This window comes from Xenia sp. Carnegie-2017, unplaced genomic scaffold (assembly GCF_021976095.1).
Source record: "Xenia sp. Carnegie-2017 unplaced genomic scaffold, XeniaSp_v1 HiC_scaffold_2, whole genome shotgun sequence".
NCBI classification, from domain to species: Eukaryota; Metazoa; Cnidaria; class Anthozoa; order Malacalcyonacea; family Xeniidae; genus Xenia; species Xenia sp. Carnegie-2017.
In genome coordinates, this window is record NW_025813482.1 from 4,426,261 (window position 1) to 4,452,698 (window position 26,438).

The 26,438-nt window shown below is 34.1% G+C and overlaps 2 protein-coding genes and 1 long non-coding RNA gene across 4 annotated transcripts; 1 reads left to right on the plus strand and 2 right to left on the minus strand.

Moving 5' to 3' along the window:
* Nucleotides 1–497: 497 nt before the first annotated feature.
* Nucleotides 498–2,884, minus strand: LOC124440710. The gene is made up of 3 exons (XR_006946724.1): nucleotides 2,773–2,884; nucleotides 1,935–2,253; nucleotides 498–624 (listed from the first exon to the last, which is right to left on the minus strand). It is a non-coding gene; the product is annotated as an uncharacterized LOC124440710 (long non-coding RNA).
* A 2,099-nt stretch (nucleotides 2,885–4,983) lies between these two features.
* Nucleotides 4,984–20,504, minus strand: LOC124440287 (serine/threonine-protein kinase 11-interacting protein-like). Of its 2 annotated transcripts, XM_046990643.1 has the most exons (26): nucleotides 20,488–20,504; nucleotides 19,913–20,041; nucleotides 19,638–19,741; nucleotides 19,444–19,533; nucleotides 19,324–19,365; nucleotides 19,099–19,242; nucleotides 18,928–19,000; nucleotides 18,722–18,802; nucleotides 18,571–18,642; nucleotides 15,965–16,060; nucleotides 15,579–15,700; nucleotides 15,075–15,224; nucleotides 13,611–13,691; nucleotides 13,365–13,504; nucleotides 12,626–13,139; nucleotides 10,250–10,347; nucleotides 9,539–9,623; nucleotides 9,106–9,199; nucleotides 8,465–8,540; nucleotides 8,101–8,143; nucleotides 7,893–7,955; nucleotides 6,503–6,712; nucleotides 6,077–6,164; nucleotides 5,765–5,934; nucleotides 5,651–5,701; nucleotides 4,984–5,345 (listed from the first exon to the last, which is right to left on the minus strand). In XM_046990643.1, the coding sequence occupies exons 4-26, from the start codon at nucleotides 19,531–19,533 to the stop codon at nucleotides 5,205–5,207; spliced, it is 2,724 nt and encodes a 907-aa protein (XP_046846599.1). In that variant the 5' UTR covers nucleotides 19,638–19,741; nucleotides 19,913–20,041; nucleotides 20,488–20,504; the 3' UTR covers nucleotides 4,984–5,204. The 2 variants fall into 2 exon arrangements, with proteins under 2 accessions (XP_046846599.1, XP_046846598.1); XM_046990642.1 differs by lacking the exon at nucleotides 20,488–20,504 and having other exon boundaries at nucleotides 6,077–6,167.
* Nucleotides 20,505–23,780: 3,276 nt separating this feature from the next.
* Nucleotides 23,781–26,008, plus strand: LOC124440253 (ras suppressor protein 1-like). The gene is made up of 9 exons (XM_046990563.1): nucleotides 23,781–24,068; nucleotides 24,159–24,209; nucleotides 24,373–24,440; nucleotides 24,618–24,670; nucleotides 24,775–24,896; nucleotides 24,983–25,065; nucleotides 25,162–25,276; nucleotides 25,417–25,549; nucleotides 25,765–26,008. Exons 1-9 carry the CDS (start codon nucleotides 23,960–23,962, stop codon nucleotides 25,859–25,861), a joined length of 831 nt encoding a protein of 276 aa, XP_046846519.1. The 5' UTR covers nucleotides 23,781–23,959; the 3' UTR covers nucleotides 25,862–26,008.
* The last annotated feature ends 430 nt before the right edge of the window (nucleotides 26,009–26,438 follow it).

Sequence of the window (26,438 nt, forward strand, 5' to 3'; positions counted from 1 at the left end):
ATTGTGAATAAGTCGTTTGTAAGGTGCCGGTAATTGCTGTGATCTGTTCAAGGGGGTTTGTTCCAACTTGGTATACGAACTTTCTAATGTAAGCCGTTGTCTATAGTCAGTGCTGTAAGTAATGCATTTTGCCGAGTCCCAGTCAATGTTGTGCTTTGTGATTCGGTGATGTTCGGCAATGTGATTAGTTTTGTCTTGTTTCTTAGTAGCTCGTTTGTGTTCAGTAAGTCTTATGTTTAAGTTCCTGCCAGTTTCCCCGATATAGGAGGCGTGGCAGTCAGAGCCGTTTATTTTGTAAACTGCACCTTGTCGTTCGTTGGGTCGTTCTTTGTCCTTTATGTTCGTTAGTACTTGTTGTAACGTTGTGATTGGTTTATGTGCGACACGTATGTTGTATGGTCGTAAGATACGCGAGATAGTCTCAGATGTACCTTTGATGTAAGGTATCGTGGCTGTTGTCGAAAAAGCTACGATAAAAAACAACATTTGAACCAGCATTGACAACCAGCATTTTATTTAAGTGTAATTCACAAAGTTACAATTTGTATTTTATCTTTGAAATGTAAATACTATATCGTGATGTAATGTATAGAAAAACGTTTCTTCGTTATCAGTCTTCTTTACCTGAGATCAAATAAAATTCAATGGTTAAATCATCGCAACATCAATGAAACAAAAGGAGCTTTTGAATGTGAAACGAGTATTTCAAGGATCAGTATTTTAAAGATTAACAGAAATGCAATGATATATGAAATATTTCATTTTTCACAGCTCAAGAAAGACATTTTTTTCTTGGAAAAAAACTTTGTTTCGAAAATACTGCGCCAATAGTATACATTGAAATCTTCAATTTTGAATTCTATGAAACATTACAAGTAATGGTGTTTCTTGTTATCTTGTAATCCTTAATACGCCTCATATGACAATGACACTTATCAAGATTTAGTAATCACAAAAACGTTCATTATAAATTGATGGGACAAACCTTCAAATTTGTATAATATAGCCACACAATTTTTGTCCCAAAAGATGTGCAAATGGCTTATTATAAAAATAATTACATTGTACGTGGTAAGCGTCGCCAAAGTGCGTCACATATCAATTTTTATCTACCGTGATTATCTCAAAAGGGACAGTGCATTTAACGCCAGACAACATAACGACACCCAGACCATAAATAAGACAGAAGCAAAGATAAAAAATAGAAAAAAGTTCAGCGATAAGTGTTTTTATAATTAAATATTTACATTTACTCTACGTATTAACTCGTTTGAACACCGCAGCGCTCTTCAAATTTTAAGAACTTTAGATGCAGCGCTCATCAGGGGATGGGGTGGCACTCTTTAAAAAAATCTTTTAATTCTGCGTTGTAACAAGCATATTTAACAACAAATACACACTTTTTGCTCTCAACAGAAGAAAATTTCTGTCGTCGATTTAAGATTAGTGATAATTTTGTACTTATGTCATAAACAATTTTTATGGTGGATTATTCGCACATTTGAAAATAATCGGGGGCAGTGCTCATTCGAGGTCGGCTTTCGTTCGGGACGGCGCTGAAACGAGTAAATACGGTATATCGTAAATTACTTTCATCTTTCTTAAACAATTTTTCATTGAAATTAACCGAATGAAAACTTTGTAAAAATTCAGACCATCTGGTAAACTTTTGAATTTTAAATATGGATTCGTAATGCTAAATGTATGATTACAAAACAAATAAATAAAATCACAAAGTTTGCATGATTAAAATGTTTCCCCGCAGGACCAAGTTTTTGTTAGCCACTTAGATGCCTAGACCTGACATTTTCAAATGGCAAAATGTGTTTTGAATAAGTACATATGTCGTCTTGATTTACATTGTTTCTTTGAGAAAAAAAATCGCGGATTTTGTGAGCTAAAATACTTGAAATGTACACTTTTTATTTACTTACATAAGACTAACGACTTTCACTAGCTTCTCTTTTTGTATTCTCATAGAAAGTACGGGATTGAACAGGTAAATTTTTGCCAAGATGACTACGATCGGATTTAGCAAGTGCTTTCATCATTCTTCTCCTGCCATATGTCAACGGTTGTCGAATGTGCAAGTAAGAATCAAAATGGTCACGGAAATCATCACTAGTATAGTCGTCATCAACATCCCAAGGTTGCTCAATTGCACGCGATTGTATTTCCAACAACAATACGCTTGAGATGACTACGACAATCAACAGCAACTTTATAGCAATCGCGTTCATTTTGATTTCTTTTCTACAAATAAATAAAAACAAAACACAAAGATGTAAGTCAACCAACAATAAACAACATTCATTGTCTTGATAGTTCTATAAGTTTTTATTTTCGGCTCTTCCCGCGCGCTGCACTTGAAGAAAATTGTACAAATTCTCCGATGATGTATTAAACATATGTCTGGCAAGAAAGCGAAAAACAGCGTTCACTAAATGATAAAATTTAGAATGTTATTTTCACTGAGAAACTTCTTCCGGTTAAAGAAGAAGACTGCTTCATCTTAGCTAAAGACAGTCAATCTAGTGAAGTCAACTGAATACCCGAATTTTACGTTTAAAGTCAACTCAGCCTATAGCTAAAAATACACAATTAAAAAAGCCATCGTCAATGAAGCCTTGCCATGTTCAAATTATGAAAAAAGTTTTCATTTTGCTAATTGTGAATGAAAAATATGATGACAAATTTCACATAACGAATTTAATGAAAAAAATGAATGATCTGTTAAAAAGTCTTTTCATGTACTTATAGTACAGCACATACCTTGCCAATTGAGATGAATAAGCAGATTCTTTGATCTTGTTGACTCAGTGAGTATTGAGAGAAAAGCTAAAATGGCTCTTCTTTTATATTGTTGGATAGCATCACTCTCACTAATTTGCATCTTTGCAAGCCTTTATTAAGTGAAAGCAATAATGAAATTATCTTTATCATAAAAGTCAAGAAAAGGACAGCTGACGTAAAGTAAACTTGAGATGAGGTCAGCTGAAGCTGAACCCACTAAATATCCGCCCTTATTGCATCATTATCTATGCAATCATAATGACTGTTAATCACATTAGCTCATATCAAACCGACTCATGAAGTAAAATTGGGTTGACACAAGGGCACCGCGTTGGGAAAAGAGTTGCAATTACAATAAAAAAATAAATTTTACAAGTTCAAGATAATGCTTCATAAATAAATAAACTGTTTCATCATAAAGTCTTCTTTGATACATGATATCGAAGTACATATAGGTACATATTCCCTGCAAATACTAAATGTTTGTTGCTCATAAATTGCATTTGTTTTCTGGAATATAATTTCATAAATTGAACACAATAAAAAACTATCAAAAATTTCATAAGTTAGGAAAGTTCGGTAAATCAAGAATGTATGTACAAAAAATAAATTTTCTAAATGTCATAAAATTGTTTCTTCGTGATTTGATCAATAACACGACGACGCTAAGAATTTCAAAATGAGTCTCATAACAATGTTTACGTGAAATTTCAACTTGACTATAAATAATGCAACCGTTCAACTTTTATTAAACCTTCCGAAAATATCAAATAAAACTCCAAGTTACGTGTTTTACTCTTTTTCTATCAAAAAGTTATAAAAGTGCATGCCACAATCTAATAATACCATTATAGACACTTTTTCTCTAGTCTAATTATTGCTCCAATCATAAAGGCGCCCTATTGATAGGTGAATCAGACGAAGTAAAAGAGATTATTTTTAAGGGTATATACACACTTCAGACAATTGTGATGATAACTTAATTTCATAAACTCATAAAAGGATTCAACTACTTTGAAGAATAACCATTTGTATCAAGCAGCAATATTATAATACGAAAGTCAGTGGTTTCTCCCACGCCTAATTAGAAAACGCTACATTTGCTTTGTGTAATATTCCTTCATTATGAAATGTCATAAGTTTATAAATGAATTATTCAGTATCTATAATAAAGTGATATTATTGTTGTGCGAACAATTATGTCGAAGCAATTGCTCGACGGACAAATCGAGAGTCATAAGTGGCATGCTTGCTGGCAAAGAGATGCATTATACTCACGACTAAGAATAAGTTAAACGTTATATAATGCAGTCAAAGCTATGAGATAAAGGAAGTTTTACTAGCTACATTTTTCTCAATACGTAAGAGACACTTTTTCTCGTTTCATATACTTGCCATCTAAAGTGCTTTGAGTAGCTACAACTATATGTCTTTCTTCAATTATAATCAGAGATTCATAGTTGATAAACACAAATCAGATCGTTGATAAATAAAAAGGACAACTAGTGATAGAAGGAAACATTTTACATACACTACTTCTTAGGAGTGACAGCTAGCGCAGTAGCTGCAAAATGAAAAGAGAATGTTTTCTCCCAGTGATCAAGTCAACAATGACATGGCATCTTTCATCAATCCAGTAATTTCATCACTTTAATAGTTTATTCGTTATATTTAATATGGGACAACGTATTCATAAAGATGACATGAAACATTGACGATATCTTGGGAAATGTGCCTTTCAAAATACTTAAAGTAACTTTTCCAATCAACGAATAGAGCGTTTTACTCATCCCCAGGGATGAAACTGCCTTGTTGATGCTCGAAACAAACGAAATTATTTGCTCTGAACTTCTTATATATCATTTTGATTGGGGAGCTATTAACTATGCTTATCAGGCAGCTATAGGATGTGAAATGTAAACGCTGTTTATAACAATAACAGAACTATTTGCTATAAATGTGAACGTATGTATGTCACGATGTGAAATGTAAACGCTGTTTATAACAATCACGAAGTTTGTGTCACAGTGAAGGTTGAGAACATATTGAAATATTTGCATTTTCAATGTTAGATATAAATAATGTATGCGTTAAAACGTCATTTAAGGAGCAATCTCGTGCAAACACTCTCAAGCTCAAAGTCAGTGCCGCATGCGTTTAGTCTCAAAATCAACAAAATGTTTCTTCCGGTTAAGAAGAGAACCTGGATCTAATGAAACGATAGAAATTTGATAGCGTTAAAGTCAAAATATAGCACTTCCATGAAAGGTTGACGAAATAATTAACGGGTCTTTATGACTAAATACACTGCAAAGTAGTTTTGCCGTTTCGATCTATAAATACTAAATGATTTCTAACATTAATATAAATAATTATGGTCCCAGTTGTCAAAATTCCACTGTGCAATTGATTCAATCTAGAGTATTCACCGGCAAATCTATGCAAAATCTTGTTTTCCAAATTTCTTTAATGCCATCGAGAAAATTCGCCAGCGAATTTTCAGAATGCATTGAAATAGTCCAGCGGTCATCTTCGATAACATGTACTGTTTCCTAAAATTTAAAAATTTTTCTAACTCTAATCTGTGCGAAAAAATAGTGCTGAACAACGGGTGCAAAAAACTTAAAATAGTTATAAAAAAATGTAACAAAGTTTGATAATGCTATACAGTACGAGCTAGCAACTGTAATGTCGCCTTCCATCAAAACATTTTTCATGTAGTCAACGGCTGTTCCCTATCGTACATGAGCATTGATTTCCTCGATTTTTGAAACACTAAGTATTCAGGTAAGTAGCCACCAATTTTTCATAGTTTTCGTAGGTACATGACAGTTTGGTGTAAGTTATGGAAAATTACCTCATCCAGAAATTCAATTTCGATTTTACGAGGTGAACCAGAAAACAAGGTCTATAAACAAATATACATAATCGATAATTTCATGAAATCAGAAGCAATTCATTCATTTATTACCACTTCCGTTATGTTAATGATTTTCTGTTTTTTCTTCAAAGTAAATTGAGGACCTTCCAGCCCTTTTGGAGGTTCGTGCAACCGTGGTAGCGGCCATTGATGATTTTCGTCAGCCAATACAATTTGATCATCGCTCATGACAATTGAGATAGGACGCCATCGTTCTTCATCTGAAATAAAAAGATTGATATTTGCTTAAAAAATACTCCAAATCTACAAAAATAATGATTCTAAATAATAGTGCTACACGTAACAGAAAAGCTACCACTATATTCTTTTTTTGCAGTCCAATAATATGCTCGTATTTATTACCTTTCCATTGTGCTATTATGTAGAGCATTGTGCTCGACTTATCGTCTTCTGTCTCTGATTTACTCTCTTCTGATGTTTCACTATTTTCCTCCTCATAAGGTAGAATATAGAAGATGTTAAACACACAAGACTGTAGTGTAAATTATAAGTATGTTGATCACTAGGAAATAAACAAGAGAACAATTGTTTATTAATACGAGAGCAAATTCAAGGCAGAAAATTGAAGAAGCTTCAAACACAATGATTACCAGGAAATGAATGAGAGAACATGAAAAACGGCTTTAATCTTTTAAGAAATCTTGCATACCACAAAGATGACGGCACACACGGGTCAAACATGATACAAAATACGAGGTAAAATCTTGCGGTATTACCAATCCTAACAATAATAACTTATCCTATACTTCATTTAGATATAGGACATACCTCACTGAATTCGTGTGAGAAGTTAAAAGAGTAATATTGGTCTTTGTCCAAAAATCCACAGTCTTTGTTGAGGCATCGAATTATGCCGGCATTGAGAAGCATCTGACCGATATGAACAGCGTCATGGAAATTAGATGCTTCTTTACACCGTATCAACCAGTCGATAAAATCCGCTCCCAACATGCTCTGAGGATAAGTACGAAACCAACTCTAAAAAATCAGAGCAGAACATGACCTCACAAAAATCTGAAGACTGCCTTAAGCCTCGTTCTCATTAAGTCGCTTGAGTCATCCGAGTCGTTCCGAGTTGTTTCCGTTGTTTTTCAAAAAGACTGGGACGACTCAAGCTATGTAATTCTCATATATTCGTACTAACGCTGCCGAGAGACTGCTTAATTAATTTTTGCGCGAAATATTTAAAAATGGCGGCAGCTGTTTATCAAAGACAAAGTTTTTGGCTAGTTATTTGCTTCTTAAAATCATTTTGCGCTATAAAAAGGTCGCTTGCATTTCTCAACGATCGTTTCGGTTGTGTGAGTCATGTGAGATCATCCCGGTCGCCTCTGAAATGTTCTCATATAGTCGCACGGGTCGTCTGTGAAACTTTGGCACAACTGAAACGACTAAATGAAAACCAGGCTTTACTAAACCGCTCCCCTGCTGCTTGAAAAAATCTGGGTTCACTGTAGTATCAACTTATGTCATAAGGGTTTCTCGAAGGTTCGTAAATACGATAAAAGCACGCTATAGATATAGTAAATTTGAAGAACTATTGTCTGATCGGGAAAGACTACTGAAATACGTATCTCCTCGAGGTAAAAACTACACACGTGACAGAAGCGATTTTTGCAACCAACTGGCTTTTACTAAATGGTACGAATTGTACGCAATGGTCAAAAACAAGGGAGATTTATTGCAAAATATTAATATACAAAGAAATCAAGCATAAAAGCTATTGTGATTCGTGCTTGATATACCAGGCTCTCCCCAATATACGCCAATCATGGTATAAGAAGCTATAGAATATAACAAAGTAAAACTCGTCGGAATGTCGACACTCAAAACGTAGCCAGTCAAAATCTCATCTAAACTAGAGCAACACCCCTCCTTCCTACAAAATGTTATTGATGTTGTTTTCTGCATTTTGCAACACAGATGCAGTGCAGAACTGATTTTTTAATATCGCTTTTGGCATAAGGTTCCTTTTGAATCGGTTTCCATCAAAAATTATATGCGGGTAAGTGTGTTTTCAGTCGTTTTCATCACAAAGAAAGATCTCGAGTCTACGTATCTTGCGTTTCAACAAAATCTACGATCCTCACGATAGAAGCGATTACAGAGAAACAGGTCTGTAGACTTCATTTCAAACAACCATTCTGAAATTTGATACCTTGTGATCTTTGATTAAAGGTGGAACGGTAAAATTTACAGCCTGGTCGTAAAAACGCCTTCCCTGTAAAAAGACATAATGATTTAATTTTCGTTTTAAAATATGTTCATTAATTTTCTCTGTTTTGTACGTAAGTACTGTTATATAATATTATTGTAAAAGAAAAAAAATATATTACATATGACAGTTACATGTTAAATCAAAATACCTTCAACATAAGATCTTCATCTTTTAAACCCAGAACTTGAATCCTTCAAAAAAAACCCCCAAAAATCACGTTATTTAAAAGGAATATAAAAGTATTTAGCAGAGCAACAACACGGTAATCTAAGGGTGAAAACGCGACCACCTAACAAACGTTGATTTTACGATTGCATACAAAAAATCATTAGACAACCAATTCAAATTTGCTTCAGTATCAAGACACAGTTTTCCTATTTCATACAGCATTGACCAGTATCCTGTGGCCACTTCTCACGCAGTCACATGCATTAACTGAAAGTTTTCAATCAACTTCTACTTTACAATATAAAGTCGCAAAATAACAGAAACTTTTTGCATGATAAATATACCTTATGTTTGCGAGAGTTTGTGGGTTTTTTCTACCAATGGCTAGACGTTTTCCATCGCGGGCTTTTTTACACACACCTATAGCAAAAGTGAAGGTGAAGCAACACAAAAATGACAAAATACTCCGAAATATATCCAACAATTATTGGATGAGGTTCAGCATGATATCATCAAATATTCAAACAGAGGTCAATGTCATCGTCCGAAGCAAAGCTGAGGCGGATGACGTTGAACGTGGTCAGCATAATTTTGATATCGTGAGAAAACAGATTCAATAATTGTGCTATTAAACAATTATGAAGGCAGAAACTTTTAAACTATTTTCTACGGAAGCCATAAATTTTCAGTACTTCGACAAAAAAAAATTTTTTGCCGTTCACTTCATTCGTTCCCGAATTGACAATTGCGTTCGTTCCCGAATGGCAATTTTACCCTTTCTGTGTTTTTTTACGTTGTAGGCTCTTAGCCAATACAATTGATATTGCATCAACATTGCATAAAAATTCTACATGGTTACGTACATCGGCATTCGCAACATTTAAGGGCAATTAATTTTATTCGTTTAAGAAAGTTCGTTATCTACTCTTATTGAAACAAAAAAGGTATTCTGCACTGCACTAGTTCCAAAAAAGATGTATCTTACGTCGAAATGTCTTCAAAAAATCTTCGGTACGTTTTCTATCGCCAACTAAGAAAACATAACAACCTAATACTTTCGCAAACTCCAGTCGAAAACTCTAAAACAAAAATGAAGAGTGGCAAATTTATATTTTGGGTTTTGCGGTGTAGTAAGTACATGGACAAACCAGCATAAAATCTGTCATTTGAAATAGGGAAAAAGAAGCAAAATAACACACTAAATATATTACAAAATTAAAAACTACAAAGCTTGCCTATCTCTTTTTATAACTCGAGAAATCTAATGTATAACCCAGTTGAAGTGATTACATCATGGTGTTGCTATGAACTGGTGTTACTATAGCAGTTCAAGAGCAATGAAATCACGTGTTTTATCATTCACATCATGACAACACATAATTGAAAACCTTGGAATGATAAACATGCATCGTTTTTACCTGATAATTAAAACCACATTCAATGTAACGCAACTCTGTGATGAGATAATGTGTCTTCAACGAGAGCCATTCTTTTGGTCTAACACTATATGGAATCAACAATATCCTTGATAGTACATTTCAATCCAGGCATGAAAGACGTCATTGTTGTGAGGTAATTTGGTGAAATGAAAAAACCATTAGATAAACTTTCGTGAATTATGCTATATATCTATCACTACAACTATCTGTAAAATTTGCAAACACGCATGCGTATATCGAAGATCATCAATATTTAGCAAAATAGAGCTGCGACGAAAGAAAGGTTTTAAAGAGAGAGTTAATTTTCATAGTAAAAGAAGACGAAGGAACTGTGACGCTATGCCTAAAAAAGAGAAGTTTACTGGACATTATCAGGCAGGAGAACTTTTAAGTGTTTTTATACCCTAATTTCTATAACTTGACTGTGGTTTGACCTAAACACAGCGCAGAGCAGCATTAAAACACTCGAAAACTTCGTCATTTAGGTAGGAATTACGAATGAAGAAAAAGGTCTTACCGAGCTGCAAACGAAGCAAACGTTGAAATATAATAATCATGACGCGGATTATGAGTATTTCGGAAGCATTGAAGGTAAATCATGCATGCAATTCGTGTAGATCAGAACATTGAGGAAGACTTCAAAGCACAAAATAATTTTTTAAAATGATTTCACATCGAGTGCATAAATACCTTTCAACACCATTTATCCTACAAATATATACATTCTTGTTGGATACAATGAGAATTCCTCGTCTTCCCTTTCTGTGCCCATACGATGCAACTGCACACTAAACATAAGAATTACAAATAAATGTCGGCAAACATATCACATTTTAAAAATGAAAATGTATCTATGAAATACACCTATACAAAGAATGTGCGCAGGCGCAACTGTATGCAGGGTGTAATCTAACAAAATGTTTATACTAATGTGATTTGAGCAAAATGCTAATAAATGTAGATGTGACCAAGTTTTACATCATTCAAATATATATTTTTCACCAAACGGCATTTACTTGAAACTTTGAGAAAAGAGAAAATTGCATGTCTTAGTTGAAATTTACAGCCATCTCAACAACATGCTGATTTCCAAGTTTGTATTTATCTGGTAAGTGTTGTGTTGATCAACGATCTAGTAAACTTCAGTAGATCAGTGCAAAGCATTTGACACCTTTGTGGACAGTGCATTAAGGTAAGTGTTGTGTTGGTCAACGATCAAGTAAACTTCAGTAGATCAGTGCAAAGCATTTGACACCTTTGTGGACAGTGCATTAAGGTAAGTGTTGTGTTGGTCAACGATCAAGTAAACTTCAGTAGATCAGTGCAAACATTTGACACCTTTGTGGACAGTGCATTAAGGTAAGTGTTGTGTTGGTCAACGATCAAGTAAACTTCAGTAGATCAGTGCAAAACATTTGACACCTTTGTGGACAGTGCATTAAGGTAAGTGCTGTGTTGGTCAACGATCAAGTAAACTTCAGTAGATCAGTGCAAAACATTTGACACCTTTGTGGACAGTGCATTAAGGTAAGTGCTGTGTTGGTCAACGATCAAGTAAACTTCAGTAGATCAGTGCAAAACATTTGACACCTTTGTGGACAGTGCATTAAGGTAAGTGCTGTGTTGGTTAACGATCAAGTAAACTTCAGTAGATCAGTGCAAAACATTTGACACCTTTGTGGACAGTGCATTAAGGTAAGTGCTGTGTTGGTCAACGATCAAGTAAACTTCAGTAGATCAGTGCAAAACATTTGACACCTTTGTGGACAGTGCATTAAGGTAAGTGCTGTGTTGGTCAACGATCAAGTAAACTTCAGTAGATCAGTGCAAAACATTTGACACCTTTGTGGACAGTGCATTAAGGTAAGTGCTGTGTTGGTCAACGATCAAGTAAACTTCAGTAGATCAGTGCAAAACATTTGGCACCTTTGTGGACAGTGCATTAAGGTAAGTGCTGTGTTGGTCAACGATCAAGTAAACTTCAGTAGATCAGTGCAAAACATTTGACACCTTTGCGGACAGTGCATTAAAAGAAAAGAATGACTTTAAGAAGGTACATAGCACGATAAACACTACAAACAGTAAAATAACTATGCACTTCTAAATTTGCAAATTGAAAATTGTTGGAAATAATAGCGAGTGAATTGACAGACGGGAAACGAATTCGTGTTAAAAAATCAATAGTTTAAAGTAATTTTTCCCTTTACACAAGACATCATCAAACTAATAACTAAAATCGCAAGGTGTGAGTTTATATATATATATATATAATCATGGCGAAATTTTCAAGTCATAAAAACAGTCATCATGCCATAGCACATCCAGTATCTTATCTCATATTAACACATCAGGTCACACAGATTCCTTTGACGACTTCACTATCATCTCTTCTTCACCCTACATCCCTGACGTATTCCTCTCTGATATTAAACTCCCCACACTGAATGTCCAAGGCACTTCCACTTGGCCTTTTTTAAGTATCCCACTACATGTTGTGTTCATTTGCACCACATTGTATACCTGAATCTTCACTCACAGCTTATAATTTATTCTTTCTTGCGATATATTTTTTGTCCAGTTCATCAAACTAATCTCAATATTAGTCTGATGATTTCTTTTGTAAAGATAAAACGTTACTTTCAATAAACTATAATTTCTTATCAAATGGTTATTTTTAGAATTTTATGTAGGGCAGTTGTTTTTTCAACACGAAAGTTGCTGAATAAAATTGCAATCCATAGTCTGTCCATTTGCAATGAGTAGAATTTGCTTCTCAACAATGTAATTAATTAGATATGGTAAGTAGCGTAGCATTGCAACCCGCACACTTTACCAGACGTAAATTCCAAAACTTTATTCATTTCTTTAGAATCAATTGCATGTTTTAATAGCAAAGACACAAAAGTATTCAGACAACTTGATTAAATAGATAGGCTGGCTACACCAGTGACTTTCATCAGTAAGAGTTTAATGGCTGCTTCTCGTTGTTCACCGTGATTAATTACTGGGCATTAAAGAAAACATGAAATCTGTTTTCGACTTATTGTAATGGAAATAGATCTTTACCTTGATCATACAACGGAATTCCTCGGGTTCTTCTCCTCGAAAAAATTTCATTTCCAAGAATAACTTCAAGCGATGATCACAATGTGTGGATGAATCGCGATCAAAATCGATCATTGAAGATGTTCCCCCAGCTGAGCTTGAATAAACCGCCTCAGAGCCGGATTGAGAACTATAGGATGATGCCAAATAGCTATCTGATGACTTGTAAGAGTATGAACATCGAGAGAGTGTATCGGAATAACTATCCTGTGAAATATTAATTTTGGCAGACATGCTGCGCTCTTTTGGAAGTGATGGTTCTTTATCTGAAGTGTACAATTGTTCATTATTGTCACTGTTTAAGTTTTGACCATCAACTGAACAGTTGTATTCACCATCCAACGCTTTCTCTGTGTCAACAAAGGTCTCGCCATCAGTAGCTGGACAGCTTGTATCCTTACAAACGTCAGGTGGAGCGGTGGATTCACGCATGACACAAGGAACAACATCGGGATGCTGAATGGTTTGGCCAGACCTAAAATAATCCAAAATAATTATGATGTCATAAATCCTTACAGTTCAATGTAAGCTTTCAAACTTTTCGGTAGCTGTTATTTCGCTGGCAAACAACATTGGATGATAGCAGAAGGAGCAGGGAAGAAAAGCTAAGCATTTCAAAATATTCGTAAATTTTCAAATAAGCAAAAGAAATCTCCAACTTTTTGAATGTTGCAAAATAAGCATTTCGTACAATACACACCATAAAGTATCTTTAAAGCTTGACTGTGGTGTCGATTTATCTTGGTTTTTTACGATTTCAATAACAAACAAACTGTCACAATTTGAACAAGTTGAAATCTCCTCATTGGTCGCAACATATTCGGTTAAACACTTAATGCACTAAAAAAGGTATGATAAAATTTGGAAATTACATTGTCTTACGGAACACAGATCCAGCGACGAATTTATAGTAATACTTTTTGAGAAAGAAAATGAAAAAACAAACCTTAAAGTATTTCTCTGGCTCATTTTCTAAATTTTCACTGCTACGTTGCGGACCAAACGCTTTTAAAAGAGAAATAAATTCCTAATAAAAGAAAAAAACCCATCAGATATACGTATGCTGTATGTATGTATGTATGTATGTAAAGTCATTCAGGCTGTCGTAAAGTCCAAGCACATGTATGTGATGCCATTCAGGCTGTCGTACAGTCCATGCACATGTATGTAAAGCCATTCAGGCTGTCGTACAGTCCATGCACATGTATGTGAAGCCATTCAGGCTGTCGTACAGTCCATGCACATGTATGTAAAGCCATTCAGGCTGTCGTACAGTCCAAGCACATGTATGTGAAGCCATTTAGGTTGTCGTACAGTCCATGCACATGTATGTAAATCCATTCAGGCTGTCGTACAGTCCATGCACATGTATGTGAAGCCATTCAGGCTGTCGTACAGTCCATGCACATGTATGTGAAGCCATTCAGGCTATCGTACAGTCCATGCACATGTATGTGAAGCCATTCAGGCTGTCGTACAGTAAATGCACACGATGAACTTTGTTCGTGGTCCTTTCTTTGTAAAATAAGAAAAAACTCTTCAGTTAACTACTGGAATATAAAAAAAACTCACGCGTGCTATATATAAGTTATACTTATTATTACACATGCACGACAACTTCGATCATTAAAATGAGATCACATAAAGAAAGGGTTTTTGATGCAGTGCAGCAAAGTAAACAGTAAAATGGTAGACAAAATCGCTTTGTAGAGTCATGCATTAATGGCTATTTAAAAAGAACATACGGCATGGTAAAATTAACACAATCGAACAAAAAATAAAATAAATAAATGACCAAAGTAATTTTTAAAATGAAATATATTTATTACGCATGACGTAACATTGAAGTTGAAATCTTGCAACGCTTCAACTTTTTAATTGCATACCATATTTTACAAGTACGACAATATCATGAAAATGCGGAATTTATTGGATTGAAAACTCTGGAATACACGTGCAAGAACCAAAAAGTGTTTTAAAACAGTCAACATATGAAAAGACGAGAGTTTTAGACTGTAGAATTTACCAACACATTAGTCGCTACGAATATAAGTTTACGAAAAAATGGTTATAATTTCACTTTACATCAAACATACTACACACATACTTAATAGGAACAAGTTAAATAAAAATCCTGTACCTCACTTCTCGAAATATCATCAAACTGGTATTTACATCAAAAATACTACACACATACTTAATAGGAACAAGTTAAATAAAAATCCTGTACCTCACATCTCGAAATATCATCAAACTGGTATTTACATCAAACATACTACACACATACTTAATAGGAACAAGTTAAATAAAAATCCTGTACCTCACATCTCGAAATATCATCAAACTGGTATTCGCATCAAACATACTACACACATACTTAATAGGAACAAGTTAAATAAAAATCCTGTACCTCACATCTCGAAATATCATCAAACTGGTATTCGCGATATTTTCGATTTTTGTTGACGTAGTCAAACTTCAAAATGACGACAGCTGCCTCTTCATTTAAAGAAGTCGTCATGACATCAAGCAATCCATTTAAATCCAATCGATGAACAATCTGATTAAAAAACGAAATATGTTTTTCTTACATTTGCAGATAGAAACTCGGTAATTCACAAGAGTAGGATTAATCTATAGAACTTCTCGGGATTGCGTTATTGGAAAATGAGATGATTAGCTGTTGAAAACTGACAATAAATTATCCAAGCTAAAATCTTGTTTTCAAAGTCAATTTAGACGTAGGTATGAAGATTTGCAGAAAATTTGACGCGAGAACACATTCCTCCTTAATTATAGCTTAAACATCGGAGGTTTATCATAGAGGTACGAGTTTCACTACCCGCAGGTCGTATATACACACGCATTTTATTATTTTGTTCAAAAATTGATATAAAAGAGATCGAGAGCGTACCTTTAATTGTATATTTCTTTCCACAAGCTCATGATTTTTAACAGAAACAAACATATCTTCGTAGGATTCAGACTGTTCGCTCATATTTACAGAAATCATGAACATTTCATGCGAATCAACCTCTGTAAAACAACAGAAGATTACACTGTAAGTGACAAAAAAGTAAGACTTTTGTCATAAATATTTACAAGATAATAACGACTTCACAATGTGGAGTTTTTGAAATCCCAATTTGACGATAAAAATAGATACGCAGATAATACGTATAAATATAAATTCAAATAATCGAAACATAAATTGAATAAAAATACAATACGTGTACGCTAGCCTGAAAAAGAAATAGATGGCCACTAAAGTGCGTTTGTAAAAAAATAAATTATCCTTACCCTCTAACAACTCTTTCCTATCGAATTCTGGGCTCTCGATAATGACGTCAGCTGCTTCAGTTGTTTCAGGAATAGAAACATGTGACGATGGTATTTCTGTGTAAAGAAATATTTTTATTTTAGATGTACTTCGTTAGTAATTATTCATTATCATGGATAATTAATATTTTATCTTCTACATTATACTTGGAACAAGTTAATACCAGCACATCATATAAATAAATACATGAAACAGCCTGATCGAAATTGGTTGATTGGCCTTTTGTTAGCAAACATTTGTCGCAGTGACCAGGGGAGTACAGATGGTATGACAATTTTAGCAAACACGATGCCATGAATAAAAATATTTTCTCATCTTTTATCGAAATGAAAGCTCATTTTATTTCAAAAAGAAAACAATATTTCAAAAAGATAAAAATTCTTAACACCAGTTTTCGTCAGCCTCAATAGCTTCTCGACAACTATATAACCATATACAACTAAGTAACTACGTACGTATGGTAAAATTGTTATAATGACAAATGTATTCTTATTTTCTTCAATATACTTTAAAGGATGCGTAGTAAAATCAACCAACTCTCCAAGTTCATGGTCATAGCAACGACCAGCTGTATGTACTAGTACCGACTATGGAGTAATTAGCTCGCTCAGTCACAAATTTTCAGATAAATCATCTGCACATGCGCAGTATTCTTGAGCATGCGCATTCGAATTGACAGTTGCCCATGTTCATTGTCATGGCATCGACCAACTGCATTTATTAGCACCAATTTTGAAATAAATAGCATGCTTAGTAACAATTTAATAGAGAAATCATCTGCGCATGCGCAGTCCACTCGACTAACTGTTCATAGTCATGGCAACGACTAACTAAATGCACTTGCACTACTTTCGTTAGCAGTGGAAGCTGGGTGCGATATAGTATGCAGTGGCTTAGGGGCCAAGACTTCGGTTGCGACCGCACTCTCCCTGCGTACCCCGAGCAAAGCCTATCGCAGGCGATCACGGGGTCTGATGGGCGGAAGCTTGCTATTGCATCTCCCAAGTAGGATAGCGTGGAGGGGCCGAAATCTCCAACCGAAACGTTAACATGCGGCGTTGTAGTGCCTTACGCTTAAGGTATCGGGAAGCATGGACCGTAAACGGGGTTTTTTGCTTTCGAATTTTATCTTTTTGTTCACAAGAGTTCTCATAAAATAAGCAACGTTTCAATTAACGTTTTCTGACCTGCGCCTTTTCTGACAAATTTAAGACAACCTTAAACATGTTGTATACCATTTTTATTGGTTTACATCTTTCCGATTTAACTCTCTCATTTACTGTTTCTCATGTATCGCGAACAAACTATCCATGGGAGGCATGAACTAAAAACGGGATTTTTATTTTCAGAATTTGTCTTTCTTCTTTACAAGAATTCTTCTCATAGAACATCCAAGGATACTGCAAAGGTTCAAGTAACTTCTGCTTTTTTGACTTATAATTTATACCAACTATAAGCATGTTTATACGTTTTTTACTTCTTACCTTTTACAATGTAACTTTCTAACCCAAAATGGTTAATATTTACTGTTATGCCTTCTGCCTTCATAAATAATCGTTCTGAATAACTAGAATCAGATTCACAAATGCCCCAAAATTCAAACGCTAATCACAACAAGGAAATTATCACGATATTCGATAACAGCGCGATAAATATACTAAAACGCACCTCATTAATTTTAAATTTTGATTAACAAAATGAACTAAACATAAACAACAAAGTAAAGTTTTATGATAGTCACTCCATATTCAACAACTGCTACGAGCTGATACAAATGATACAAAAGTCTTGGGCACACAGCGCATACAAAGCTTGCAATTTCATTGTTTAGTGGATCAATACATAAATATCAGTGATTAAATCTAGTATTATTTTGGAAAATTGGTGTTTGAGCTACACTTTCTCAGAATAAAAATAATCATCCCGGGTTTTATAAAAGCTAAATGTACATAAAATAAAAGCAATATCATAATAGTCATCAAGCATGACGATAACTTCGATAAATCGTCACTCAAGTTTCTATCTTCGATACGATAACCACGTGATGAAAATATAACGATAAATCGATTTATCGAAATATCGCCCAACCCTTCTCTTGGGGCATTTGTAAATCTTGTTTTAGAAATACAGAACGATTAATTATAAAGGCAGAAGATGTAAGAGGGAATAAAAACCATTTTCCGTCAAATCAAAGGAAAGCTTGGATATGACATGCAATATGCAGGTACAACGTTATAGACAAAAATAACATTTCTAACGTTGTCGCTGATATTACGAGTGCCGTAACAAAGTGATGATGAGTTTGATATGCAATTGTCAAAACAAGCTTAAGAAGACAAAAAGCATGCCAAAAATATACGATTGAAATTTTCTAAGCGAATATCCAAGCTCAAATTCAGAGCTCGCTCTGTCACAAATTGAGAATTAATCTGAGCATGGCATAAGCACAAATAATACAACGTGCAACACTGAAACTTTAACATGACTTTCCTGAAACATACAATGTACAATACTGAAACTTTAACATGACTTTCCTGAAACAATATACAGCTATATGACCGTATACCTGTTGATAAAGATGATGAATGTTCCGGATCGTTTATTATTAAATGTTGTTGGTTTCTTACAACAAGATAACCTGCGAACGAAGGACATAATTATTCAAGAGTTCAACAAAGGTACATATTTGCACAAACCATCAAATTTTTGTAACTTACCCTCACCAGCATCTTTTTTGAATTTCTCCAACTTCTCCACTTCTGAATTGATTTTTACATTCACTTTAGGTTGGCTAGATCCTATTGATTACATGTTAATTTGCCTTTAAATCATGTTTAACTCATGTTTGGGAAACATTAAATCGTCACTGTATATTATAGCTATACAAAAACACGTGATTTAGCATGAGGTAGATGCCACATACCTGTCGAACTTTCTTCTTCGTCGTCAATATTCCGAATGGACACTTGTCTTACAAAGTTGTGTCTGTTTTTTCGCTTGGTTGCAAATAAAAAGCTTTCACATTTTTGCAAAAATATATTTAACAAAAATGCCAAGTTTAAAGATGGGAAGGAATATACGAAACCAGACAAACCTTTTTATCACGAGTGCGAGATGTTCTTTCTTCACCAGAAGGAACAGTAGCTTCTAAACCACTTTGAATCGTATCAACCGATGGGCCATGAGTTGGACTTGGATTGTGAGTATTGCACGGCATTTCCAAGAATTTACCAACATACTAACAAGTATACAAGTAAGTTAATGTTTGATCTTATCAAAATTTCATTTGTTTCGTACTATACGTATTTTACAAACTTACACACATCTCTTTCACACTTAGTGCTTTGTCATCAAGAGCGATCTACACCATGGCAAAGAAAATATAAAGAAAACTGCATATGCACTTGGGAGAAAAAAGTAGAAGGAAACTCAATATTACCACAGATCGACGGAGGTTTCGTGAAAGACATGAAACAACATTAAGTCGATAAGACTCATGATGCGATATTGGATTGCCATAAAAATACATCTATCAAAAATGCAGTAAAACTATAACGTTGGTTTGAAAACTGGCCAATTAAGGTTTACGTTTTTTTTTAAACAAACATAAAAACTCACAGTTGGAGCACTTACTGAAGTTAATCGATCCAAATTCGTGAGAAGATAAAACGATTGAAAACTGGATATGCAATTAGCTGAGACATCCAAATATTTTAAATTTTTCAAAAACTCCAGACCTACGTACGAAAGGAAATTAATTTGCCTTTCTCTTTTAAAGAAAGAAATATTTCTTTCACCGAAGTCGATGATCAGGAAGATTTAAATTTTTCGCAATAAAATAAGATCGTTTGTTAACAAAATCTTATACAAAATCTAACAATGTAAAATTAGGTTGCATTGACACGAACCTTTGATGCTTGTGAGTCCATTATAGCACAAACTCAACGAAGTGATAATTGAGCGGCAGCTTTCAGGGAATGCAGGTAATTCAATCAAGAAATTATAATCGAGACGAAGGTTTTCACTTCAGGTAAGTACTGGTATAAAAAGAAAAAGTACGTATGTAGAATACAAGTCATCATTTAATCTGTGAAGAGTATTTGCACTCGATTATTTTTTACTTTTTGGACGAAAGTACATACACAAATCTTATTGAAAAAATATTATACAAAATGCATGTTAAAACATTTAGACATTTTGTAAAACGTCATGTATATCTTAACAAAAAAACATATTTACTTTACTGCGATACAGGGTAAATTGATCAGTAGCGTAACCTGTATAGCAGCTAGCCACAAAAAAAGTTTTAGTCATGTGAGGTAATGAAAGGGCATTATTCATCTCTTCAAAAATCTATAGTTTTTGCAGAGTGTACTCAAAGAGTGTATTCAGGAGAATTGGCATTAGAGTACTCAAAAAAACGGACAGGCTACGCCACTATCAGTGACCCTTCTGATTTCAAACACATTGACATCTACATTACCATCCATTCTTCATCTGTATCATCTGAGTTAGTCAAATTATTATGACTTAAATCAAGGCACTGAACTGAAGTCAACAGGTGCTGATAACAAAAATAAAGAAACGATGAACAGACGTTTACTGACGAAATTGCTTTACGAAAAGTAATAAATATTTATTGGGGACACAAAGAAACACTAATAATCAGTGGTCTGATTCAAGTATGGTAACTCCAGGGTTAACAAAATTTAGTCTTATTTTGACGTCAAAATGTTGATTCACACTTAATTATTTCCGATATCATACAATGATCTCATACACTTTGATATTTTTCTAAAATGAGCTAATTCTTTGATTAGGAAAAATTCCCGATTTCCCCTACGTACTTACCAACGAGGAATCCAGGTATCTTATAGAATTGAAACTAAAATCTGCTTTTTCCAGAAGTGGCCATGAGAACGCAGAGCTCAGATCGTAACCACATAATGTTATGACATCCTTAAACAATAATTGAATAATTCATCAAATGTTCAATAGTGGAAAAACAAGTTAAAACTAAAGTGAGAAGTGTGAAAACGAACATCAAACACTCAAATACATACACGAATTTCATTTAAGCTCCGACTACACTTTATCACTTTCAGTCTAGGTCTTAAAGACTGCAAACCAGAAATCATTCCAACTGCAATATTTTCAATCTAAAATAATGAAATACTGGAGCACGTGTATTTTATTTCAATATGCAAATCAGGAAATGTATTACAGATAAGTTCTCAAACAATTGTTTTATGCAAATTGAAAGAGTAGCTATGCTATTGATATGAGACTTTTCAATATTAAACAACATTTGCCTATAAATGTTATTAAATAAAATCTGCAAAATGACTTCAAACACTTGAGAATGTTTGTTGAGTTTAAAAAAGGCATTCTTAGATTTGCCAATGATCACATTGTCCAGAATCTAATGGAATTATTGCACACAAATATTCTAATATGTACCTCCAAGACCCTCAATGCTTTAAATTGTGACACATCAAAAACATAATTGCCCTTCAAAGTTGGTCCACGCACAATCTATGTGAAATGCATAATTGTTAAATGCAAAGTATGTACTTTGAGAAACACAAATTCAAATACAGTGATTGGAACATTGTATGAATAAACCTTTAAACTATGAACTAACTGCACACAATGCTTGAGATACTCCAATGAACGATTTTCTGAACCTAGAAATAAATTGGCCACCACATAGCAATTATCTGTACTGTTGTTTCATTCATAGTGCTGTGCAAACTCTGGTTTTCAACTCTGGTTTTTCAGCTCCAGGCCCTTATCAAATCTGAACTCCGGCTTCAAACTTCGGCTCCTGCTGTTTTATAACTCGAATCACTGATTGTGGCTGGTTAATTTTGCAATTAGCATGTGTGGACGCAATCTAGCATCATGTTGCGTCATGCATAAAATGTTTTATATTCATGCAAGTTTTTCAATTTTAGCAGATAGTTATCCTTCATTGATACAAAAATGTTTTGATCAGACTTGTTTACCAAAGTTTGAGAGTATTTTGCAGCACAAACATCTGCTGCGGAGTTTTGCCGGAGATGAACAAACTCCAGCTCCGGCAGGCAAAAATAGCTGGAGCTCTGGCCTAAATCTGGTCTCCGGCACAGCACTATTCATTCATTATTGCAGTCTTTGACATAGTTTATTAAGTATGATTTATTAGAAGATTTTGATAGTCTATCAATTGATGTGTACACAGAACTAATAGTTGGACAATATATGTAAATAGGGTCATTCTTTCTGAAATCAAAATATTACATAGTGACAGTGGGGGGTATATAAAATAAATGAAAAATTCCCAATAATATGAATTTCACCAATTTTGAAAATCTTTTGGAATCATGTGTAGAACTTGGAGACTTGGTATGAAATATTATCACACTGCTGTCACCATGTAATATCTCATGCTCAAATTAAGAAAGAATGACATATAGTACCGACCTCGAGTAACATAACTTGACTCGTGAGTATCAAATGGCGAGTGGGTGAGAGACTCACGATGCAGTTGCGTGTGAGAGGTTTGCGAGTGGATAAAATATTTCGCTGTTAGCGATTAAATCGAAATAACTCGGAAAAATTTCTTTCTCCGCAACTGCATCGCGAGTCACTCGCCCACTCGCCATTCAATACTCGCGAGTCAAATTATGTTATTCGAGGTCGGTACTGTAGTTCCTATGCCATATACACATCAGGCTAATTAAATTAGCATTGAATATGCACAGGAAAGCCAATATTCATATTATATGCATGTTATAATGAATGCCTGAAAATAATTGATTTATTGGAACTTAATTATCGATATGGTGGTTTCATGCATTGTTGCAGTCATTGGAACTGCTAGATAAATCACAAAGGAATTCTCCACACAGATACATATATTCCACATAAAATATTTAGTAAAATTACGACATGCCACCCCAATACTCACTGGTATATTGCTGGGTGTCTTGAAAACAATCATTGAGGAAATTAATGATGGGAATGGTAAGACATACCAGAAGCTTTCCATCAGCAATAATTTTTTCTGTAAAAAAATTTTTAAATGTACAAATAGTAAGAAGAGACAATCTGTAGCCTAGTTCGCGATACATCCCTTCATTTTGTATGTTAATTTTTCCGTAATCATTCACTGTGAAGGTGAAACAATGAAATGAATGAATTTTCAAAGAAATTAATAAATAATAATTTTCTAAAAATTACTCAAGACAGAGGTATGTTGGCATCAAAGAACAGCTAAATATAAACATTTTTTCTTACAAGCACTCAAGAGCATTCTTTACTTGGACAATTTAAGGAACAAACCTTTTGCCTGAAATAAAACTTCTAGTTTCAACACCAGTTGCTTTGCACCATAATTCAGCATATTTGCCTTTCTATGGTAAGTATATCTTCCTTCGTGGTATCAGAAATCCTTAAGTTGCAAACACACTGAAATTCACATGACTTCAAGTTACTTTGACTTAAAACATTCGACAAAAGATAGGTCACGTTTAGATGAAATCGCACGTTTTACTTTTCGTCTGACCAGACTCCGGCCACAATGTCTGAGTTAATCTAGACCTTACATGAAGTATACCCCTCAATCCTTAATTCGAAAAAAATTCCTTTTCATTTGTGATTTTTTCCTTGACTATATAGTCACAATTTGCTTCGTAAAGAAATTCTAATTTATCTATGGAAGCGTCTTGTAACTATCTCGCTATATAAACTTGTATTTTATGCTCATATGTAATTGTTTAAATGCTTGCTATAGGTCTCTCAAATTGAAAATATAATTTCTGCTTCATAGATTCCTCAAAAAATTCAGCATAGCATCCGTAATAAGTAGAACAAGTAGGTGGAATATCTAGAATGTTTATTTGAGAAACAAGAAGACAGGAAGAGGCTTAGAGAACTACTATCAAGTAAATTTATGAAAACCTGTCGGTAGTATGTCGAAGGCAATTAAGAAAATAGTGGAAGAGGCGAGAGATAAGGAACTCACTGAAATTGACTTAGCCGATCGTGAAATAAAAAGTTTAAACAGCGTTCCTATTTTGCGTATGTTTTTCAATGACATATTTGCGTGGTAAATGGTTTTTCAATTGTTGTGTTCTGTTTCTTCATTGGGTGGATACCTTTTTTCTTTAGTTCAGTTACGGCAGCTAACAAAGCTTACTTTATCTCACAATAAATTGACTGGTAAGAAATAAATTTAAATGATGTCGCGAAAGTCGCGAAGAAGTCGTTTATTAATTTTGAGGTCAGAAGACACTACATGTAGTTACTACTTTACCGTGGCGTTTTCTAGAGCTATTTGCGTAAAAGAAATAGTGTGAGAATACTTTTTCTCTTATTTTTTCAGCAATCCCTTCTTCAATTGTTGACTTGTGGAATTTGGAACATTTGAATCTTTTCAATAATTTTATCGAGGTGTTGTGCTATTTTATGTTATCACTAGAAAAAACTACCCATTATTTAAATTAGTTTTTGTTTTTAACCATGTCTACACATCACAGGTGCAATGTTTGAGATCAGCCAGAGTCATCTGTAACATGGTATTGACTGTCATGTAAATCAACATACTAATATCAAACATTTATTTGGTAGGAACTCCCAACTTCCATCACAACACTCTCAAAACTAAAATTCTTAAATGTTGGGTAAGACTTTTAAATTTGACCATTTTTAGCGAAATGAAATGGATTTCTATTCAAAGTTAACCAAAGTGTATCTGTTTAATATCCTTAAAATGTTTCAAAAACAGTGTGAATCGATTAAGTTCTTTACCTCGTGGATTTGGCTCATTGCCTTGCTTGGAAATCCTTGATTTAACCTACAACAACCTGAATGAAAATTCTCTACCAGCAAATTTTTTCTTATTAGCAGGTAGTGTGATTGTTGATAATGAAATTGGCTTCCATATATTGTTTACAATTGTGTATTGAACAACCTCTGTTTTTTTCATTCCATAGAAAGTTTACGTGCATTATATCTTGGTGATAATGACTTTGAAAAATTGCAACCAGATTTTGGAAAGTTGAAAAAATTGCAAGTGGTGTGTATAGCACAATAATGTGCATTTGGTTTTGTATTTTTTACATCAATTTTCACTATTTCAGAATTTGTGCTATTTCTTTCAACAATTTTATAGTTAGTTTTGCGTGATAATGACCTTATTGAACTACCAGAAGAACTCGGTGAACTTGCAAATTTGAAAGAACTCCATATTCAAAACAATCGCTTGACAGCATTGCCACCCTCGTTAGGTGTGTAATTTAGTATTTTTATCTCAGTATAGTTGAAGTTGCATTTTGTAACTGCTTCAGAGTACAGTAAGAATAAATTTATGTGATATTTACATGGTTACCAACTCCTTATCTTTTGCAATGAAATTCTAACATTTTAGGTAATCTGCAACTTGGTGAAGCTAGGCGTGTTTTCAAAGCAGAAGGGAATTCTTGGATTCAAGCAATACAAGATCAGCTCGTTCTTGGAAATACACATGTTTTTGAAAATTTGAAATCAGATGCTTATAAGGAGTAAGGAAATGCCAGTGTTTTAATGTTAATGAAAATTGGAAATTTTGATAATGACAATGATGTACATATGTGTAAGGCCACTTGCTTTATCTTGAACTTTCCTATATCTCTTACTATAGCCTAATACATGTTAAATGTTTTTCAAACAAAAATAAACAGCGTCAGACTTTGCAGCTACATAATATCTTGATTCACAGAATTTATTTTTGTTTCAGAACATACAAAAGTCACATTAATTCTGGTATTAGCCCGCCACCGAAAAACGAAAAAGAAAAGACACTAAAAGAAGCAGAAAGAAGGGCTCTTAAATAAACGATAATTTATTATCTATAGTTGATGGTATAGAGTTAAGCTATATTTTTTGTATTGTTATTTTATGAAAGAGTTCAAGTGGCGGCGGTTTTAGGTAATCCGTTACCGCTAAATTGTAAATATATCAATTTATCAACTTTTCTTTCATTTATTATGTTCTAATCTTAGTTTTTTTGAAAAGAAAGCAATAAATTTTTATGATATGTAAGGAAAATTCGTGCTTATCTTTTCATTGTTCATGAAACGTCGCGCAGAAAGCTCTTTGGGTTCGGTCCGTGAGTTTTCAAAGCTACGTATCATTTCGATACTTCGTATTACTCTCAAAAAACTGAAAAGGCTACCTCCCTGTTTCTGCTCCCGCCAAAAGTTGACGCCAGACAGTTTCAAACCTTTTATGCTCGTCCCAAAGAAAGTTGATTACAAAAGAAGTACGCTAAAATATGGTTATTTACAAGTTGAAGTCTGTACTTGAATGTATTGGGAGCCTCATAAGAAAATGTTAATGCAAACCAAATGGAAGAATTTCTTGAAAGGGCCAAGATAGCTCAGAAATGGATGTGGGGTGAGGCGGAAGTGT

Bases quoted from the DNA above. Each gene is read 5' to 3' on its own strand.
- LOC124440253 (XM_046990563.1), top strand. From the start codon at position 23,960: ATGTCGAAGGCAATTAAGAAAATAGTGGAAGAGGCGAGAGATAAGGAA. The intron at 24,210-24,372 runs GTAAGAAATAAA...TTATTTTTTCAG, and splicing joins ATCTCACAATAAATTGACTG to CAATCCCTTCTTCAATTGTT. The intron at 25,066-25,161 runs GTGTGTATAGCA...ACAATTTTATAG, and splicing joins AGTTGAAAAAATTGCAAGTG to TTAGTTTTGCGTGATAATGA.
- LOC124440287 (XM_046990642.1), bottom strand. From the start codon at position 19,533: ATGTATTTTTATGGCAATCCAATATCGCATCATGAGTCTTATCGACTT. The intron at 19,366-19,443 runs GTAATATTGAGT...GCCATGGTGTAG, and splicing joins GAAACCTCCGTCGATCTGTG to ATCGCTCTTGATGACAAAGC. The intron at 19,001-19,098 runs GTTTGTCTGGTT...TTTGCAACCAAG, and splicing joins CTCGCACTCGTGATAAAAAG to CGAAAAAACAGACACAACTT.